General features: G+C 44.0%; 1 protein-coding gene across 8 annotated transcripts in view; it reads right to left on the bottom strand.

Annotated features, from left to right (window-relative positions):
• Window positions 1-875: 875 nt before the first annotated feature.
• Window positions 876-21,933, bottom strand: part of ADGRF5 (adhesion G protein-coupled receptor F5) — a 98,550-nt gene continuing 77,492 nt past the window's right edge. For 4 of the 8 annotated variants that reach the window (XM_058734174.1, XM_058734175.1, XM_058734176.1 and 1 more), the window contains exons 11-22: window positions 20,983-21,153; window positions 18,975-19,094; window positions 18,612-18,821; window positions 16,377-16,589; window positions 14,468-14,623; window positions 12,434-12,642; window positions 9,984-10,163; window positions 6,804-8,198; window positions 5,216-5,257; window positions 5,068-5,127; window positions 4,151-4,235; window positions 876-2,180 (exon numbers count right to left, since the gene is read on the bottom strand). In XM_058734174.1, the coding sequence (XP_058590157.1) occupies window positions 2,101-2,180; window positions 4,151-4,235; window positions 5,068-5,127; window positions 5,216-5,257; window positions 6,804-8,198; window positions 9,984-10,163; window positions 12,434-12,642; window positions 14,468-14,623; window positions 16,377-16,589; window positions 18,612-18,821; window positions 18,975-19,094; window positions 20,983-21,153 (2,921 nt within the window). In that variant the 3' untranslated portion in view covers window positions 876-2,100. Of the gene's footprint in view, window positions 2,181-2,835; window positions 2,900-4,150; window positions 4,236-4,298; window positions 5,128-5,215; window positions 5,258-6,803; window positions 8,199-9,983; window positions 10,164-12,433; window positions 12,643-14,467; window positions 14,624-16,376; window positions 16,590-18,611; window positions 18,822-18,974; window positions 19,095-20,982; window positions 21,154-21,933 lie in introns of those variants that run through there. The other 4 variants (XM_058734181.1, XM_058734180.1, XM_058734177.1 and 1 more) reach the window with 3 other exon arrangements.

Raw genomic sequence — 21,933 nt, forward strand, 5'->3', positions numbered from 1 at the left:
GGCTGATCATGTCACGATGGCCATGCTCACATGTTGTACTATATAACTAAGTCTCCATCATCCCTGCCATTACTACAGGAACCAGCCCCGGCAAAGCCATTACGATCTCTAATTCTCCTTCCATCCATCCTGGAGCCTAGCCTCCGGCTCTGTCTCCTCAGGACTGAGCTCTGCCCAGAGGTGACCATTCCTGGAGAATTGTATAGCTGAATCATTTCCTTTGTGACCATTTCCAGGCAAGCATGGGAGTAGAGGTCTACACCATTTGGGAACACGTAGAAATGAAGAGCTCATTTACTTGAAACGTGATTGGGACTTCTATCTGTTCCACCTCCTTCTCCCCATGAAGAACAGAGAGGCAGAAGTAAGAGTTTTAAACTACAAATAAAAAGAAGGGATGTCAAAGAGTTAAAATATTAAAAAGAAACCCTTGCAACCCTTGAGTTCCTTTCGGAACTCAGTAAATAAACGGTTTCTGTGTCACAGCCTCTTGGTTCCTACCTTCCTGATGGTGAGGCCTGTTTTGGTTCTCAGCCCTTACGAAGACCACGCAGCCCACATTTCCCGAGGAGCCTCACGTGTTTATTGTGTTTTGCTCTCTCTCTGCGATCAGACTTCACTTTGGAACGTATGGTTGCTGTGGCTATAGCCGACTTTAATATGGATGCGATTTGAATAACAGTTGTATTTTTATGAAATGCACACAGCACGAGAAACACACACACCTGCACCTAATTCATAAACAATCACCTCCTTGGGTGCAAACCTCCACCATCTGCTCATTGAGGTAAAGGGTCATTAGGAGCGTAGACTGAGCCAGCTGTAAAATTTCTTTCCAGAAGATTGCCAAGTGGTCAGAATAAACACAAGTTAGACAATGCAAAACTCTTAACGTATATTGGTCTCGGAACTCAAGCACTGAAAGAGCTAATGCATAGGGAGCTATACAACACACCAAGGGCCACGAAATCCACGGTAGCAACAACAGGAACAATAAACCGTGCCATGCGATTATTAAAATCTATTCTATTGTGCCCAGAGAAGTACCTGGTTAAAGCTGTTAAATACAGTATATGACAGGTGGGATCTGTTTTCAGTGCAATATATCACACTTATATCACATTATATCACATTTGGCAAGTGATGGCTATAAAAAAATATATTTTTGGCCTTCAAAAAAGTGGAATAAACCAACATGTAAGGCTTTTCCCGATAAACTTTAGAAGATGCAATTAGCCGTTGGGTCTGCTGGGATCTAATAAAGAGCCTCAATCACGCTTCCTCTGCCTACTCGGTCCACTGAGCTCAAACCTTAGCACGAACTAATAGCATCTGTGTGTGTGTTTAGCATCAGGAGAATTACATCTCCTTCCATGCATTTCTTATAAATATTATTATCCACTTGAAAGCATCTTCATGTTACAATTTCCTCCTTGTCTTTTCCCACTGTCCATTTTTTTTTTTTTTTCTCTCTCTCTCTGTCCCTCTCTCGTAGCTAAGAAAATACCAGGAAGGTACCAGACTTTCCCCCTGGCTTATTTCAGTTTCCGTTTTGAGCCATCTTTGTATTCTCCATGTGGCAGTGTCTGAATAATTACATTAACATGTAATTAACAAGTAATGCAGTTTTTAATGTTTTTCTCTATCTTTTTCTTTTTTCCTGTTTCCTTCCTTCCTTCCTTCCTTCCTTCCTTCCTTCCTTCCTTCCTTCTTAGAATTCACTGAAGTAGTTCCTAGGTATTAGCCTTGTACCTAGGAAAGCTTATTTTTGTGTCCAACGTGTGAAAAGGAACAATGCCTCTTTGAAATTCTATTTTACAATACAGACAGGGAAATTGGGCCTCGGGGGACTTGAGTTTCACTTAAATACTATACACATTTAGTATCACACAAGAGGTGGGGGTGGGGCAGCAAATAAACTTAACAATGACTTTGAGTCTGTCCTTATGAAAGAAAGCTTCTTCCCCTAATGAAACAGTCTCTTCAGCATCTGCTCCAGGAAGCCTGTGGAGAAAACAGTTTACCCGGGGCTTTGGAAGGACTTTTTTCAGAGCGCATCCACTGTCCTTTAAGAAGTCGTATGGGTGGATTTTCCTGTTGTTAGTTGAGCAACGAGTAAGCACTGGATGTATTTCCCAGGGATGAGCTGGTTGTTTCCGGGGTGGAGACATTGTACGTGCCTGAAAAACAGAGCAGCAGCTCGGCCTTAAGGACAAGACTTCCTGATCACTGCGGTGTGAGCCCCTCCTAATGGCCCAAGGGGAGTTCTAGCCCGAGAGCCAGGGAAGCTCGGCCATGCCTGGAAACACACCCATGCCTGCCCTCCTCCCAGGACCCAGAAGTGCCAGAGAACAAAGCTGTTGTTCTCAAGCATGCGCGGCAGCCCACGAGACAAGCGCTAACTGCTTCACATCAAACCAGCAGCCAGATTTCTACAAAGGCCAGGGAGATACGAACTCTGGGCAGCCCTCCACATGCCACCACATGCACGGGCCTGGGGACATCTGTGTGAGGGAACCTCCCTGGCCCCCTGGGGTTGGAGTGACTTGGGAAGGTCTTGGGAGTGACTTGGGAGGGAGCCAGAGGCTGAGCTGAAAGGTGAGGGTGGCGGTTGGGGGTGGGGGGGGGGAAGGGGAGCAAGAAAAGAAAGAAAATTACAAGGGAAGAAAAGACAGGACTGGGAAAGAAGCAGAAGTCAGGGGATGCTAATGACGGTGCAGCTGAGGGGGCAGCCACGGAGCAACCACAGGGGCTGGTGTCAGCGGGAGGTGGGGACTGAGCACAGGGCGAGTGAGGGTGGTGTTGGGCAAGGAGGGGACACGGTGCCCACCCTACCATCAGACTGGTGAGCTGCCGCTGCTAACAAGGTTTCCATCACTGCCTGGGGGGCCCTGCGGGGCTGCTGACAACATAAACCAAAGTTACAGTGATCACGGGACCCTCAGGTAGGCCAGTAGGGCGCTGCGTTAATGACCTTCGAGGGGTCATTGAATGGCAGTGACTGGAAATCACTGCCCTGCGACCTCAGGAGCAGAGACCCAACTCCACCTTTGACCTGACTGATTCAAAATCAAAGAGCACATTTTATCGGCCTTGCATATTGTGTCATTCTGATTCGGTAGAATCATTTCGCAGAGTTTTAACCCGAGCGCGAATGGTCAACACGTTCCAGCAACAGTGCTGGCCATGTGCAGTGGTTGTACTACACCCTGAAGATTTGATAATTTCACACCAGGTGCCATCGGTGACTTGCAAAATCGCAAGTGAAGGTCCTCCGGTTTCATGAGTAACGCATCAGGTCGAAGCAAAAAAACACCAAGTCCTCCGGAGTTTTAACAAATGGTAGGCATTCTCAATTGATTTTGTAGGAAGAGCCTTAGTCTGGAATAATGACGCTTTTCTAGATTCGGCATTTGTGAGATCTGTTCAGTTTCAAGAAGCTGGAAGGCGTTTTGGTGCTTATTTTCCTGGGGGTAGGGGCATAGCGGGCAGAGGTTTCAACTTGCCAGACTAGCTGAGACCCATTGCTTAAAGTCATTCACATTATTGATTTTATACCTCCAAGGTAGCAATTTAACTGTGCATGTTTCTAATAGAATAGCTAACTTGGGTGATTCCTCCTCTATGCATGCACGGTTTTATACATGCCCACATGTAAAACAACCACACTCCCCCCACCCCCCAAAAAAAAGAAAAAAAAGGGAAAAGAAATCCACAGCATGTGATCCTGTAGTAGTTTTCTAAATATATTTTTTTGCCGTACCTTAACCCATAAACATGACCTGCCTATTCTTATTTAACGCGAATAGCAATGAACTCCGCATTTGACAAGGCTAGCAATTTACAGTTCCCACTTTTGTGGTGGATACAGTTTTGACAGCTCTCCACAGGCTTGTCTAGATTCTCCAAATCTTATCCTTTTTAAGTTATTATCAGTTGCCCGCTGAAGGCAGTTGCTCTCTCTACAACCTGCTGGTGGTTTGGGAAATAGAAGAGAGTTCCTGTATTTAACCTCTGGCCCAAATGAGGCTGTTCATGGTAAACGCCATGAAGTGGGAAAGTAGGGGTGTGAGAGTCCGCATCAGGACAAATTTGCTCAAGTCAACCCAAACTAAGTACCCCAGGGAGTGAGCTAGAAGTCACTACGTACCTGTCTTACCAAACAAATTGTTAAATCTTCTTGATATCGGAGAACTCATAGAAAATACTGGTGTAGATGAACCAAGGGATGTTGACTGAAAAAGAAAAAAAGACAATTAGCAAGCAAATGTTAAACCAAAGCCCTGTTTTGATTCCTCTTTTTTTTAATTTTTTTTTTAACGTTTATTTATTCCTGAGAGAGAAAGAGGTATAGCATGAGTTGGGGAGAGTGAGGGAGGCACAGACTCCGAAGCAGGCTCCAGGCTCCGCGCTGTCAGCACGGAGCCGGACGCGGGGCTCGAACTCACAAACTGTGAGATCATGACCTGAGCCAAAGCCTGACGCTCAACTGACTGGGCCACCCAGGCGCTCCACCAAAGCCCTCTTTTGATTCTCTCTGATGGTTTGTTTGCTGCCCTCTAGTGGTCACTGCCTGCATCTCTCATTCCGCTTGAAAGTGAGCCTGAAAGAGCATGAATTTCAAGTTCAAGCAAATCAAGTAAGAGGGCCACCTTGAAACATCGGACTCTCTCCAGAATTAGGAAAATAACTTTCAAATATTTACTGTTCGATAGGGTTTAGTGTCTTCTGACGTGTGAAAACAGTCAACCCTGAGCGCAATCGTTATTTTCCAAAACGAACTACCAACAATCTCTGCGTTATTCCTCACATTCTGTTCTCTATTGTCTTCAATGTCCCCAGAAAACTTCTTGTTCCTCACTGAACTTGGATTTTTGACCTCCAGCTGGTATTGTCTGTGCTACCTGATCCCTACTGAAAGATGTGGGACAGCATCTTAGTGAAAGCTCCGTGGTTGACTTTAATAGGAAGAATCAGGTGAGACGCACAAGCAGTGGAATGATCTATGGTGAATCAGGCTGCGGAGAGGGAAGGGTTTGCCAAAGTCCCTGCAAAGGAAGGACTTGCCTTTGAGTGCTGTGAAGACCATCTTGACAGTGAAAACTTCTTCAGCAAGGCTTCCTGCACCTGCAATTGTTTAAAGGAAGCCCTCGTAAGTTCAACATGCCACAAACACTGGACTTTTCTGGGAGCATGAAACTGTGATTGTTCTTACCTTCTGATCCCAGAGGCACCCAAAGAGTAAAATGAATAGCCCCTGAAAAAAGAATTGGCAGGAAGTACATTTTAATCTTATGATTTTATGGTTTAAAATTATGATTATAATTCAATACGATTTTAATCATGTTCTATTGTCCGGCAACATAGGAAGTATTGTTACCCTGGCAATGAATTCGTACTACGTCTTCCCACTTCTGTGTTTATGGAATGGGTCTGGTAGATAATAATGTTCAAAGGGATTCAGTAGGTCCACACCAAGAGACCTTAAATGTTATAATGTTATAAGGATATCATTCTATTTCCTTATCCCCGCCCCTTTGTGAACTGGAGGTCTTATTGGCTATGCTGTTAAGTACATCTCTTACGTCTCCGTAGGGTTCACATAATTGTGATGAGGACCTGGAGCATGGGGTGACATTATCAATCCCTTGTAGTCAAGCCATACTATAAACTTCATTAGATATGAGCCATATAGTTTGAGGCCACGGGCCTAGCAGAAGTTAGGATCCGGCATGAGCATCGGGGCAATGTCTCAACTTCACCTCCAGACCCACTGCCCCCTCACCAGCTCGTGAGGACCTATGCTTACCACCCATCTACTGGTTGAATCAGAATTAAGCATTGCCTTCCTTGTGCTCCAGACGCTTGTTGTCTGTACCTCTGCTAAAGTTCTTCTAACAATTGGACTTATATTATAGTTATTTATGGGCTATGTGATATGTGCTATGGGAAAGCAAAGAGTGTGTCTTTTTTTTTTTAAGTTTATTTATTTTGGGAGAGACAGAGACAGCACGAGTGGAGGGAGGGGCAGAGAGAGAGGGAGGCAGAGAATCCCAAGCGGGCTCTGCACTGACAGTGCAGAGCCCAATGTGGGGCTCGAACTTACGAAACTGTGAGATCGTGACCTGAGCTGAAACCAAGAGTTGGACGTCTAACCGACTGAGCCACCCAGGCACCCCAAGAGTGTGTCTTTTTCATTTTAGTATAATACAGCAGAATGTTTACCTTACATAGGACATTCATTCTTCCTTCTTCAGCAAATGTTTCTAGGGAACTTACTATGTGGTACATAGCACTCATTTTATTTAGCAGATGGTTATCGAGCACCTACTCTGGGTCAAGTTCTTTTTTAGGTACTACTAGGGATACAGCGATAAGTGAGATAGATGTTATCTCTGACCCCACAAAGATAGAGTTCATTTAATGCTTGCAGAAATTTAACTGGAGAGATTACTTGGTTTTATAGTGGTATTTTCAATTAGGAGATCATAGGTGGCATCCTGATAATGTTGGATAAATAGCAAAATCCTGTGTAGGGAAGGGACTTTCCTCTTACGTGTATCATCAGGGCTTTTCAAAGAGAGTCATGCATGCAACTAAATTATAATACCAGTGATAAGAGGTATGAGGTTCCATGGGAGCTGAGGAATGTGTCCATTCTATATCACCGAGTGCTTGTAATTACTTCTCTTTAGGGCTCTGAACTAAAATCCTTCCCCATTCCTACCCCTGTTTGTGTTGCTATCATTAATTTGTCCCACCAGGACAGATACTTCCTGAGAGCCCTGTAGAGTGGAACTTACCTGAAAGGCATTGAGGAGAGTGAATATGATATGGAACACAGCATTGCTTCCTTGGAACACAGTGGCAAGACCAAATCCCCAGGTGAGCCCCAAGAGCGGCGTGAGGACCCCAATGCTCTTGCTGATCTGAAACAGACTACTCTTCTCCTGCTTGCTTGGCTTGTCCCCGATGGAAGGTCTCAGGATCTTGGAGATGACCACAATCGTGATGGTCATATTCACCACCACGATGATCAGTGCTGGGATGACGAAGGCCAGCAGGGCCTTGGTATCCTCCCAGTTGAGCCAGCAGGCATTCTTCCTCGTGTAGACTTCTTGGGGCTGGGTGGCCCCCACTGTGACGACCGAGATGACCAGAGGGCAGCCATAGCCAAGAGAAAAGGCAATAGTCTTCTGAATGGACTTGCTTGTGTCATGCAGGATGAAAACCAGGCGGTAAAAGAGCATGAGGCCCAGAGTCAGCATCCAGAAAAAGACACTGAGGTAGAAAAAGTGGATAAAGAAGGTGGCGGCCACACAGGCTGTCTCGTTGAGTGGGTGATAATGGTTATGAATGGCAGCGGCTACAATGAACCAGCTGTCAGCCACCAGAAGGGAGGCGGCGATGTTCACTATGCAGATGTGGCGCATATAGGAAGTCCGGTTCTTGGTCACTGATTTCCACACCACGGCTTCCACGACGAGACAGGCTGCCAAACTCAAGATGGAAAAGCACAACCCAATGTAGGAAATGATGTCCAGTAGTATTTCCAGGAGAGAACCAGGGTACGGAGAGTCAGGGGACATGAGGATGGAGAACGACGTTAGGTGGTCACAGACGCAGGAGACGCTGTCCTCACCGACTTTGTTCACGTAACACCCACTGCTGTCCCACCCCCCTGTGTGGTTGGCAAGGTCGAAATTCCAGAAGACACAGCGCGGTACCGCACCTGAAGGGTTGATGTTCTTAAAAGTCATTGAGATACTGAATGGCAAAGTTATATTGTGGCTGACGGTGGTTGTCATCACTAAGCTGTTCGCAAAATTCTTTCCTGGAACATCTTGGGCGAGGATGGTTTTGAGAGTTGGAAAAGCCACAGTGACAATAGATGAATCTCGCTGCAGGTTTCCCAGCTGGCAGTTTTCAATGGCCACATTACCCCACAGGTCTGAGTCTGAGAAAACAAAGCTCTGTTTGTAGGCTTTTGGATGGCCAGGTTTTATCACTACGCTCCTCATCTGCACATTAGTTTGGTTGATGGACAAAACAGTGCTATCTTCCGGCCGTAATGCTCGGGAAAATCTTTCCACTGAATCCAGTAGCTGGGAGCTCTGGTTGGTCTGTTGCTGTTGTACCACCTTCCACGTACTCAAGATGGGCTTGCTGAGAATTGTGTTAACCGTAGACAGAACGTGCTGTAATTGACATGGCATGGGGTCAGACCAATCAAATTCTTTCAATCATAAAAGGGAGAAAAAAGAACATCTCCCTGGAAACTGGTTGCATGGGTACAGGTAAGAGGAAAAGAGAAGAGAAAAATGAGGCCTCGCAGGCTGTAAGGACCTGTGTCCCACCTTCTTACGGCAGGGAGTTAGCAGAGGATGTGTCCCCAAGGCTGTGAGACTTTGTTAAATATTTACCAAGAGTCAGCCCCAACACACACCCACTGAGACCAATTTAGCAGTCTGGGAGAGATTTATTAGTGGTTTTATTTTCCTTTAAATCCCACGCCTATAAAGGGTGATAGTTTACCGGCAAGGGCAAAGTAGTTTCAAAAAACCCTCTCCAATGCTGAGCACCACATTGTTGGCAAAGGCATCATTCTTTTTTTTTTTTCCTGAACATTTTGATTTTCTCTCCCATGAACTCGGGCTTGTCATTTTCCATTTGTGCTTTCTCTCAATATAATTTCTTTGCCCTTCTTTGCCTCGTTCCGTTCAATCTGAAACTATGAGCCTTGTAGTTCGTCGAATGGTGGCCCCCCGAATAATCTGTCCCAATACCCAGACCCTGTGAATGTGACCTTCTTTGGGGGAAGGGTCTTTGCGGATGTAATTAAGTATCGAGAGGAAATCATCCCAGAGTAGCTAGGTGAGCCCTAACTCCAATGTCAAGTATCCTTTTGAGACACAGAAGAGGAGAAGACAAAGAGGGAAGAGGAGAAGGCCATGTGAAGACAAACTCGGAGGGTGTAATGAGGCAGCTGCAAGCCAAAGAATGCTGGAACTACACGGAGCTGGAGGAGGCAGGGAAAGACTCCCCACTGGAGACTTCAGAAAGAACGTGGTCTGGCAGACACCTTGATTTCGGACTGCTAGCTTTGAGATCTGTGAGAGAATAAGTTCCTGTCATGGTGAGCCACCCAGTTTGTGGCAACTCCTGGGGCTCCTTGTAGCCCCAGGAGGTCCACATAACCTCCTTGGACCCTTGTTACCCAAGCTGCTTTCCAGATGCCTCCGGCTGGGTTGCACATCACGGAGCACTGGCAGGAGATGGGATGGTGGGAGAAGAAAGAGGTGGAAATGTATTTTCCCACTACCCACCGCAGCCACGCCCTCGCCCCTACACACATGCTGTCCTCAACACATCTGTGGTGCTGGTTCTGTTGCTACCGCTCGTGATCCCTCCTCTAAGGCTTAGTTCTCCCTCTGCTGTAGCTACGCTCTTTCCCCTCCTTTCCCCTTTAGTCCTCAGGGGAGTACTGTCTTCCATTCTTTCCTTTTTGTATCCCCGGTTTTGCCTCTTTAAGTATTTTTTTTTTCATTAAAGCCTCTTCATTTGAACTCTTCACTTGAATCCTGGGTGAATTTTCTTTCCTCTCGGAACCTTGACTGCTTCAAAGTTCATGTTCAGTGCTAGAGCGCTGAGACACCCACTTTGTACATAGTCTGAAAACCTTTAATGACTGGTTTTCTTAGGAAGCAGATACGGATTCATTCTATTTTCATGAAGAAACTAAGATGGGGATTCACTAAAGAAATCTTCTTAAGTGCCCCAAATGAATACTAGAAACACTCCCTGTGACCCTAACAGCCACGGCTGGCAGAACATGCTACCTGACCCTAATATCCAGTGTATTTCTCTGGAGAAGACAAAGAAGGGGCTGCAGTGGGGGAGGGGTAGTTATGTTTCTTGACTACACGTCCCAGGGGGTGAAAAGATGAGACCCAAAGCTCCTGTAAGGCCCCAGACAAACTCACCGTCATCATTTCTGAATTCACTTGGGTTGGAACCGTTGAGAGCAAATCAAGGATGTTAATGATGGCTCCCAGGCTCCCAGGAAATGAGCTGACTTCATGTTTCACCTTGCCTGTGCTAACAGAAAGATCCTTTAGGTACATCGGGAGTTTCGCATCCTGATAGGGGCTCTTGATCAAAGCCTAGTAAAACAAAAGCCAACACAGACAAAGGGAAAACTTGCCGGTTGGTCTGGTCATCAAATCCTGCTGATCATCCATGATGAAAATCTCTTACATCCGTGGTTTCTTTTCTCCATTCCTAGAAGTACATCCTATAAGGTAATTTACTTATCTCTTAATTTAATCTTTGTGCCATTCAGACTAGAATATTACGTAAGTCCTCACACATAGAAAGGGAACAGTAAAACGCATGTTAACCTGATGACGAGTTTTTTGTTTTTTTTTTTAAAAGGAGAGTAGATGTGGGGCGCCTGGGTGGCGCAGTCGGTTAAGCATCCGACTTCAGCCAGGTCACGATCTCGCGGTCCGTGAGTTCGAGCCCCGCATCGGGCTCTGGGCTGATGGCTCGGAGCCTGGAGCCTGTTTCCGATTCTGTGTCTCCCTCTCTCTCTGCCCCTCCCCCGTTCATGCTCTGTCTCTCTCTGTCCCAAAAATAAATAAAAAAACGTTGAAAAAAAAATTTAATTTAAAAGGAGAGTAGATGTGATTGTTAGACAACTAGATTAAAATTGAGTAAATCGTCACTTGGTGGTCTGTATGGAAGCCACGTTGCCACTCTGCTTTTTCTCATCGCTTACCTTGCTGGCCATTGGAGGGGTGACTGTCCATCCCAATTTTCCTGGGACAGTTCTGTTTTATATCTGCTGTCCCAGTGTAATGATTACTAGTGCCCTCTTTTGTTTTCAAAATGCATCCTGGTTCGGATGATAAAATATATGGTCACCCTATCTATAATGATCACACTTCTGTTTTCTAATTAGCTAACTACCTATATTATAATGACACAATTAATTAAACTACTTATAATTAAAGATTTCAAATTCTACCTCCTCCATAAAGAACTTTGATGAGTATTCCAACCTAAGGGAGCATCTTCCTCTGAATGCATAAGTGTTTGTTATTTTACATACTTTACATTTGTGACATTTCTGTTTGTGACAATGTCATCTTGTGTTTTAATTTCAATATCTCTCCAATTAAATTATAAGCTCCTTAATATTATGAAATGTGTTATATTCCTTCTGATATCCTATAATGCCTCACATAGCATAAGCCATATAGGTTGGCGCATAGTAGGTATTTCATAAATATATATTGAGTGGATAAATGAAATAAAGCATGATAGACCAACATGCCCCTTTTCCATTGAAAATGTATCTAGGTATCTAGAATTGGGACCAGGGCCCAAGAGGGAGTTCAAGTTATAATATTTCTATCTTTCTTGATTAGGAAAATTCATATCACTGATGTATCCTTCATCAAGGCCCAAATCAGATGCCAAGTTTTTCAAGCAGACCTTTCCCGATTATCCTAAGCAAAATTAGTGTGTATATAACTACTCAACTGGATTATGTTCTCTAGAAAATCAGAGACCAAGTTCTGATTTGGTCTCTTTACCCTGATAGCACCTACAATAATGCTTTGCGCCTAGTAGGTATTTTAATGAATTTAGTGTCAGGCAAGAAAAGAGACAGAAGATGATCAGAGGAGACACAAATCAATATTACCCCTTTTCCTTAATTCTTCTTCCAATGGTGAGAGCATTTGGAACCACTTGGTTGATGATATCATTAATTATAACCACTAAGTATAACTACTAGTTGCCTCATCAATGTTGACTTATTGTGATTCATTAGGATTTGCATTTTACGAGTCTCTACTCTAAGCAACTTCAGTATGAGGTCACATTTATTTTGATGAAAAGAAATTTTTCCCTACCATATGGCAGTAACCTCTCTTCTAGGTAAGAGAGGCAGGCTAGTTACATCTCCCATTACTATAGGGTTCCCTCTAAGATTGAGGAAATCTCAGACCTGTAAAAGCATAAAGCCCAAGTATATATATTTTTTGCACCAATGAACCTTATTTTTTAAGTTTCTCCTTTTTCTGAAAAGATTAGAGCTACTTGCTTGATATCAAGATTATTCAAAGGGGATCGGTAAGAGAGGATAATTCTACCTGCACCTTCAAGGTAATAGAAACAAGGCACTGAGAAGTCAAGGTAAAAAGGTATACAGTTGGTCTTAGGGCAGAATGCATATTTTGTTGTCTCCATATTTGTGTGTAAGAAAAATGTAAAGCATTTCTAAGTTTGCATCTTCTTTGGAAATAAACAAGTAAAAGTTGCTTTGGGAGCAACACAAACCAGCCCAAGGCCCATTTGCTGAGAAATAAGATAAGCTAGAAATATCTCCCCAACAAGAGCTCGGAGTCAAATATTTAAGGATCACCTTGGCCAGCTGGAGAAGACTATTTATTGGGGCAGAGATGCAGTCATTCTTCTTCACCTTCCACTGGGAGCCTACACATTTGTACGTTATGATCCCACCAGTGGGACTTCCAGGGCTGCTGGGAACACTTGAGAACTGGCACAGTTTCTGGATGACTTTCCCAGGCTCCCCAACACCTATTATGGGATCTTGGCACATGATGTTCTCTCCTGCATTAGGAACATGGAAATAAAAGGGACTGTTTGAAAAGGAGGAGAAAAGATAGTCGAAATAGGGTCAGGCCTAGGAAGAATATTGATGTTTGAATTCATTTTTTTCTTTGCTTTCAATGACCTTTTCAGAGTTACCCACTTTTTTATTTTGCACCTGACTTTTCAAAACCCCTCTTTGTGCTTTCAACACAAATCTGACTTTAATCTGCACTTGCTTTTCCTAACAGAACTTATTTCCTCTGTGCCTCATCACCATCTCCAGTCCGCAGGAATCTTCTCTCCGCTGCCTGTAAAATCTAAAGCATGGAAAAATGAGAGCTTAATGTGTGCTCATCTGGATAAGAGATAATCAAGTTACTAGGAATCTTCAGGAACATAATGCCTAATCCAAGGGATTCTCAACTTTGGCATATTAGAATCACCTGGGGATCTTGGAAAATACCAATGTCCAGTCTTACTCCTGCTCAAATATAGGAAGCTCTTGGGCTGGGATTTAGACATTGGCAGTTTTTTAACTTTCCCCGGTGATTCCAGTGTGCAGTCAAGGTTGAGATGCACTGCCTTAATTCAAATATGTAATTAATGGTTGGAATTCCAGGCACCCATGACCTGAATATTCTAAGCAATATTTGTAAACATTTGTTCCTTCTGGCTTCCCTTAGCGGTGACTCCTTTTCGTGTCTACTCAATACCAGACTTGCATGGGAAAATGACATTTGTTGAAGAACTTCTAATCTCCAGGGGACCTTGATTCTCTGATGAGCAGATCCCTTTCTCATGAACTTACAAATTTAGTATTAAGTTCTCAGTCATTGTATAAAGTCTTGAAATACTAAGTAGTTTCTACTAGGAAAAGGAAGTGGAATCACACCTGGGATGAGGAAAGAGGAGAAGAACAAAGATAAGTCAGTAAAACATGTCAATGCCTGGGTGAAGATGCGGCATGGGGGACAGTGAAGAAGTGGCCTTGGTTACCCCCCGAAGAAGAGGTGTGCTTAGTAGGGTCAGGGGACAGTGACTCAGAGAGATGGGAATTCTAAATTCCTACTTTGATGTCCAGGGCTCAGTCACCAATACACGTGAAAATGACCACAAATCACTAAGTAAACCCAAACATGATTCGTGATAGAGCTATGAATCCCTTGGATATCAGAGGTGCTATTACAGAGAAGGGTTCTGGGGGAGGGGATTGCTTCTTACAGAAGCCCAGGACCATCCTTTATTCACTTGCCTCTCTGCTGCTCCTGAGGAGAGCTCTTGGTCATGGGCCATTACAGAAATGGCCACAAACCATGACCTTCAACCTTGAAAATACGTGGGGTGATATTGGCCCAGTGATGTCAAAGGATGACAACGATGGGTGCCTATTTTTTAGATTGATTCTTTTCATGTAGCCCTGTCTAATAGGGACACTTTTCCTTTGCTGAAAGTTCAAAGATACTGTGCACTTCCCAGTACAGTGCTTAGCCTCCCAGACTCCACTGAAATAGGGCTTCGTCCACAAGGTTTTCTTGATTGTTTGCTCCCTACCATCACTAGGAGAGTTAAACCTGGAAGCCTCTTTGGACTGCCCACAGCATCTCGAGTTCAGCCCTTACTGCATTAGATGTAATAACATTTTTTTATCACATCCATCTTTTCCCTATGCCTGAGGCCAGTCAACATGACTTAGTTCTTTTCAAATCCCCCACCGTTAGCCCAAGGCCTGCCCCATGAAGGTGCTTAATACATATTTATTGAATGGATGAATGAAGGAATGAATGACTAAATGAATACCTTGCTCATGACTATAACGTTTTAAAATAATTTAAAATGCTCTTACCAGGAACCAGGTTAAGCTTCATAGAGGGGCTCTGGACTGAATTATTAGCAGCATTGGTAAAGTGACAAAATATGTTGAACTTTTTTGGACACCGGGAAACTGAGCTTGCCATGAAATTATATTTGTAGCACACTTGCTTTCCATTAACTTCTTTTTCTGAGATAGAATTATAGAAAGAATTAAGTCACAAGATGAGTCTCCAAAGCACACATTTTTTTTCAGATAATCCAATATGGATATGTGTGTCCAGACTTTTCCAAGGAACGTGCCACATTCATTTTTTGATATGGGTTTAGAAATGCCTCTAGCATAGAAGTAAGTCAGCCCACATTTACACTGTGTTCACCTCACCTTCACCTCTACCATTCATGACTCCAAATCTGTGCCTGTACAGTTTGGACAATCAGAATGCCTTTCAGCTTCTCTCTCCTCCTTCTGCCTGTCCAAATCCCAGCATGTCCTGTGCATTTATTCTGTCTTGCCTTTACCACATTGGTTTAGAATCACCTCTTTATGGACCTGTCTCCTCCATTAGACCATAAAGTCTTGGAGAGAAGGTATCTGGTCTTACTTATCATTGCATCTCCCAATGCCTAGCTGAGTATTTGGCACACAGAGAGCCTTGAATGCACGCATGTTAAACATAGAATGTTGAAATGTTTAAATACTTCAGTATCCAGATTGATTCTAGACCCTCCTACCATACAACCTTCTCTAAATTCTCATCTTAATTGGGTCCTGCTTTTCTGAACTTCCAGTGTTCTTTTGATCTGAGTTACTCATTTTAGAAATGTAATGCTATATCCATTGTGTTTTTTGACGTGAACACTTCCAGCTAGATATTAATATATGTGCCCCACCTTCTTTTGTCTTCTTTTAATTGACTACTATAGTGTTTTGCATTGGGCATGTCTCTATGAATAGTTGTTCAACGAATGAATGAACTGAGCTTGTAAATCCTTCAAGAAGGTGTCTGTGTTTTGAGATTTGGGGTTGTGAGCTCATATTTGGTTGACCTTAATCTGTAGGAATCCTGAGGTCCATGGATTGAGGGTACATCCTACCTTAGAGGATTTGCATTTTTTTGGCAGGTACCATTGGGTGCTACCAGTAGGCCACTTTAAATTAGTCACTCTTCAGTGTGGAGTTCCTGGACCCCATAGGTAGTATAAACTCAAACCCCAAACCTGAGTGGGGGCAAGACAGTTATAATTCTTAGGGGAAACTTTTGCCCACCCAGAAATGAGGCTAAGCTCTTAACTCTGGCAGACAAATTTTGTTTTTCTGCTTATCCTCTTACTGAGTGAGCATCTCACCCTTTGAGGGTTCTGACATTGTGCTGGTGATATAGGGTGCCTTAAGATACTGCCTAGAGAGTAAGGCCTTTTCCGGAATGTCCTTCAGAGCCTTAAAACCCAAGGTGCTGCATTTCTGACACTGGCAGATGCCTTCAGAGAAGGCCCAGAAGTACTGAAACATTTCTATTTTTTTTTTCTTTATACTCTTGGCCTCTTACTTTCTTGAATGCTCAACTGTGCATAGTTAAAAGGATTTTTGAGGTACTTTTGAAGCATGCTGATTCATAGCGTGGGGGGAGGGACTACCAGAATTTCTAGTCTGATGTACTGAGGAAGTAGAAGGCCTGTGAAAGTATTCTAGCACTGTCTGCGACAGCTCCCAGTAAAACCAATGGGCTTCATTCACCCTCACAGACCCTCAAGATTTTGCCACAAACCAACAAGCCATGGGTCACACAGCAAAACAGAAGGTATTAAAGTTTTGTGGGGTTCTCTCTGTTATGTTCTGTCTCTGATGCAGTCTTCATATCTCTTTACCTCTCTTTTAAGATGAGATGTTTAGACTCCACATGAAGGAGGTGTGCCTCACAATGCAGCAATTACTGTCTTACCTGCAAGAAAGGATAGGGAGTCCATTTGGAAAGTGACTTTGTAGTCTTCATTCTCCTCAATGCAACACTTGAAGTGATGGGAACCTTTACATGGAATTGTAGCTTCCAAGGGATCAACCATGATGTTTGGCTCCAGAGGCAGCGGGTAAACAGTCACATCTTTTGTAGCGACACTGTATGAATTCTTATATCTAAATATGCAATGATAGGTTCCTGAGTAGAAGGAAACAAAAATGAGATGGAGTGTAGTCACTGCTCCAAAATAGCGTTTGCTGGGAAGGTTAAGAAGAGGATTAAATTTCCCTGTCAAGCACGGGCAAGAGCACATCATACCTTCCTCTGGACATTGGACAAGGGAATGTTTGATCACCTCTCCTCCTGGGTTCTCTATGTATTTGAAGGACCAACCAATAGCCTACATAAAACTCCAAATAAAATTAAGTGGCTTATCCAAAGTTATACAGCCTGTTGGCTGTGGAATTGCATTTGAAGCCAGGTTCTTTCCCAATACCTACCCTCAAAGTTCTTTTATTAACCCAGGGGGAAAGATGGGAGTTTTGGCGTGTGCTGAGATGGGGTGTTCTTTGAGGGAAGTTGTCAGCCAGATGGAGTACTGAGGTGTTGTGATGTCTCCTCTCCCCATCTCTGAGTGAGTGGTTTCCTCAGGTTCCAGGGCACCATGACGCCACTAAAGAGTGTGGGAGGGGCAGGGGTAGGCTAAAATTCTTGAGGGGGCTTCATCTGTGGGCTCTGGAGTTAGATGTATGATGCCTGACTCTTATCTAGAAAAGTCTAACGATGAGAGGCTGGCTGGCTTTGCCAGAGCACAGAAGGAAGGCTACAGCGGGAGTAGCCTGTGACCCTGTGCTTGGTGAGGCAGAATAGACTGTGCACAGTACTTGGGTTGAGCTTCTGGAGAGGATCTTTTCCCAGTGGACTTTATGGCAGAGCCCATCAGAGGATGAACCACCACCTGAACAGGTGCCATGAAGACAGTGCAGGAAGATTATAACAGTACCTATAGCTCAGTAAGACCCTTTGATTTTCTTTACATTCCCTCTCTTTGCCCCAACTCTGGGGTGGCCAGAGCAGCAACTGGCCAGAGGAAAAAAGCTAGAACAAAGACCGAGAACAAACCCCTTTCAATTTCTGTTGGGAGGAAGGGAAGCTTAAATTCAACATAAAATAAAAGTGTAGTCAGTTCAGACGACAATAGATTTTTTTTTTTAGTACCTGAGTATAGGACTGCTAAATAGTTTATGTGACTGGAAAAGCTATAGCTTCTTCTCAGTTACGGCTTCTCAGTAGGAACGAGCAGTTGGACAGAGTAGATATAAGTCCAGCGTGAGAGAAAAATACTCCCATTTCCTGACTGTATTCTACCAAGGCCAGCCAAACAATGACTAGCTCTTTCTACGATGTTGCCCAGGCCTTATATGGACAAATAGAGATGACCTGGGACTTGGAGGACCTGGACTGATTAACTTTATGGTTAATGAAAGGCTTCAGAGTAGAGCGGTCAACAAAGAGTTGGCCACTGGAGCCAGACAGTCTCAGTTTCACCCTGGATCTGCCATTTATCAGAGGTATAACCTTGGGTATTTTACTTATACTCACTGGGCCTCAGTTCCTTCATCTTTAAAATGGGGACACTAATACCACTATCCTCTAGGTTTATTGTTTTAATTGAACTAACCCACTTAAATACTTAGCACTGTGCCTATCACATACTAAGGACTCATTAAATGTCAGCTATTATTACAACCATTCTATCAAATTCTCTTTTTTCCCCTCCAAATATTTGCATTTCTTTCCAACATGAATAATGTGTAGCGATAAATAGGAAATAAAAATGCTCCCTTCTTTGGAACCAGGCATATAAATCCTTTACCTAGATTTTTTTTTTTTTTTTTTTTACATCATGATTGGGTGAAAAACTCTAAAAGTCTGGTGAAACTACTTTTAAAAGCAGTCCTCTTAACTTCATGGCAAGAGCACAGGCTCTTGAATTGGAGACGAGTTCCAATCCTGTCTCTGCAACTTAAGATGTAGAAGCCTAGGTGTATTTGTGAATCTCTCTGAGCCTCAGTTTCCACATCTGTAAAATGGAGATAGTGACATCTTCCCCTAAAGGGCTTTTGCATGAAATGTGATGACATAGGCCCTCCAGGGGCCTCTCATAGGGTGTTTCCGGGGGTCCCGGCAGCAGAGTGGGGTCCAGGGTCTTTCACTCACCATTCCACTCCCGGGTCACGGTCTTCACTGTGAGTACTGACTCTGCTCCATCAGCATACCTCTTCGTGGTATAAAACTTTGGGTATATTCTAATTCCAGCAGAAGTGTTCCAGTATACCTCATCATAGTTACTCACATCGCTGATGCACTTTATGGAAAAGTTTTGCCCCTCAGAAACAGAAATTGGGTCCGGGGTTATTGTTAGGTTGGCTGAAAGAATGCAAACAAAACAGACAAAAGAAAAACCAACAACAGGCACAATGTTTAGTCTTGCTGGTGACATTGACACGCGAGTGAAATTTCAGACAGAGACAGAAAGTGTGGGCCGTCCTCACTCTACTTGTGTCAATGCGGGACTGGTACCTTGCTGTTCCTGGGCTTTACTGGTTTCTAGGCTGTTCCCGGTGGTGCTCTGAACTGTACTCATTTCCATCACATGCCTTAGGAGCTCGTGCACTTTCCCATTGTGGCTGGAATTATTTCCTGATGATCAGCAGGGCAAAAGGTTGCAAACTTAGGGGTGTTGACTTAACCCATGTGTTCATGAGGAATTCTTCAACAAAAATGTTAACCAGACCCTTAACAAATGTAAGAGCTTACATGAACATTCCACTGTGTTTGCCCCTGCTTCTCTCTTTCCACTCCTCTTTGAGCGTGTCATTGACATTTCAAAATGCCATTCACTTTGATCTTCTATAAGCGAACAGTTTCATGCCTTGAGCCCACTGATGCCAGCTTGCTTTTTCAACCAGTGTAAAATCTTACTCTTGGTCACAATCAAAAGAAATCAGGGCTCCCCACTGTGCCCTTTAGAAGCTGGGATCCCAACGTTCAGGTACAGTCCCTCAGTTCCATAAGCATGGATTGCTGTGTCCCTCCCCCTGCCCTCATTGGCTGTAGGGATCTCAGGTAGAGATGCCTTTCTACAGTTTGGTGGTTTCTGAGAATGGAAAGGTAGGAACCATGGATCCACGGAACCATGAATCTGTTCCTCTTGATTCTCAGGTGAGGTCCAAACTACCGGACCAGTGGTTTTCTGTGAAGTCTAAATACGTTTCTAAGACAGCCTGAACCCCACATAATCAATACAACTCAGAGTCAAAACTGGACGTGTATGACTGCTTCTACTATAGACAATTGCAAATCATTGCTCAAAAGACCCCCGAACTCATCCATGGCAGTAATGTTTTCAGATAAACATAGTCTTGATCTTTGTAAAAATGCTAAGTCATAAGAGCAGAAAATGTGAATGAGACTAGTAAGTATTGTTCATATGAACCTTTCTCCAAATTGTTCAAAGGGGTCTGATGATTGACCTAAGTAGTTTTTTGGGTTTGTGTGTGTGTGTGTGTGTGTGTGTGTGTGTTTTGTGAGATGGGTGGAAAAACAAGTTTGACCGCCCCTTTTTTTGCAGATAGGGGTGAAGTTATCATGTTTTATTGTATGGGGAGAAGAAATGACACTTTTAAGAGGCTTAACTCAGTCAAAAGACTAAAAACGACTCATGACAACTGTAAAATAACCACAAAGTATCAGATTTTTAAAGCTTTCTGCAACATCCTCTCTAGAACAGGTGGAGTGGGAGAGAAGGATGCCAGAGCAGGTGAAGGGTGGTAGGCAGTGAGCCAGGCTACTGGAAGGGAGGGAGGATAGAATTATGGGGGGAAAGGGGAAAATTAGGGGCGCTACCCTCATTAGAAATTCAGTGATTAAACAGAACTAATCCAAGCCTGAAACTGTATTTCCCAGTTCACTTCCTGCTTTATCAGCATGATGCAGGCCTTGGCCTTCCCTGCAGCCATGTCTTCACAGCCCCATCCTCCTTTCTTTTAAAGACTCCATCTGAATTTATTTAGTTTTTATTTTTTTTAAATATAACTTATTGTCAAGTTAGCTAACATATGGTGTATACAGGGTGCTCTTGGTTTCGGGAGGAGATTCCCATGACTCATCGCTTACATACGACACACAGTGCTCATCCCAACGAGGTGCCCTCCCCAACGCCCATCACCCATTTTCCCTTCTCCCCATACCCGCCCCCCCATCAACCCTCAGTTTGTTCTCTGTATTTAAGAATCTCTTATGGTTTGCCTCCCTCCCTCTCTGTTTGAAACTGTTTTTTCCCCTTCCCTTCCCCATGGTCTTTGTTAAGTTTCGCAAGTTTCACTTTCACATAAGAGTGAAAACATGACTTCATCTGCATTTAAATGGTAGACAGGGAAATCCTCTTCTGTCTCCCATTAGTGATTTACCCCAACCACGGCCCCACTACCAGAGGAGGCCCTGCTTGATTGCTCCTCGATATTCCCAGGGGATTGATGGCCCTTGGCTTGAGGTGCAAAGCCAAAGATCCTAGTGAAGGAGTCCTTACCCACAGAGGCGAATGTCACTTCTATGCTCTTACTGCCTCTGGCTCCATGCTCGCTGATGAACTCACACACATAGGTGACCCTCATTCCACCCAGTCTGCTTGGACACTGTCTCCCGTCGGCCTTGAGGGTGTATCTGCTGCAGCCGGAATCTGTGTCTGTTTCAGGGTTTCCTGCAGCGACACAAGCATTTTGTTTGTTTGTTTGTTTTGCTATCATCGCTGGGCGACTATTTGATTTAGGAGCAAAGAGGCCAAATCAGTGCCGAGGAGTTATTATTTAAGCCAGCTTTCTTCTTTTTGGAGAAGGAGGATTGTTACGGTGGTGACCACTTACAAGCAGGGTAGTGTTGAGAAAGTCACTAGACTGCTCTGGGCAGAGAGAGAGAAGCAAGGTGTTTGGATATGATTTCAACGGCAAGGAAAAAAGATGTCAGATTATTGAGACTATTATTATTGAAAGGAGAAAGAAGCCTGGAGCCTGTGATATTTGTCTCATTGGAGAAATGTTTCATCATGACGTGTACCCTCTTAGGAGTCTGTATGTTTCTGTGGAAGTTGCGACTTCATGCTTTCTCGGGTTACCAGCTGTTTCCCCTTCAAAATACCTCCTCTGCCTGAGGCACCTGGGTGGCTCAGTTGGTTAAGCGTTTGACTTCAGCTCAGGTCACGATCTCATGGTTTGTGGGTTCGAGCCCTGTGTCCAGCTGACAGGTCGGAACCTGCTTCGGATTCCGTGTCTCCTTCTCTCTCTGTCCCTCCCTGGTTTGCTCTCTCTCTCTCTCTCTCTCTCTCTCTCTCTCTCTCTCTCTCTCCATCTTTACTTCCTGTTAACGACTCTCTAACTCCCTCCCTCCTTCCATCCCTCTCCTCCAACCCTGCCTACCACCACATCCTCATCAGGCTTCTTCAAATACTGTCCAGTCTTCCAACAACCAAGGAAAACGATAAGCT

Source organism: Neofelis nebulosa, chromosome 6 (assembly GCF_028018385.1).
Source record: "Neofelis nebulosa isolate mNeoNeb1 chromosome 6, mNeoNeb1.pri, whole genome shotgun sequence".
Classification (NCBI taxonomy): Eukaryota; Metazoa; Chordata; class Mammalia; order Carnivora; family Felidae; genus Neofelis; species Neofelis nebulosa.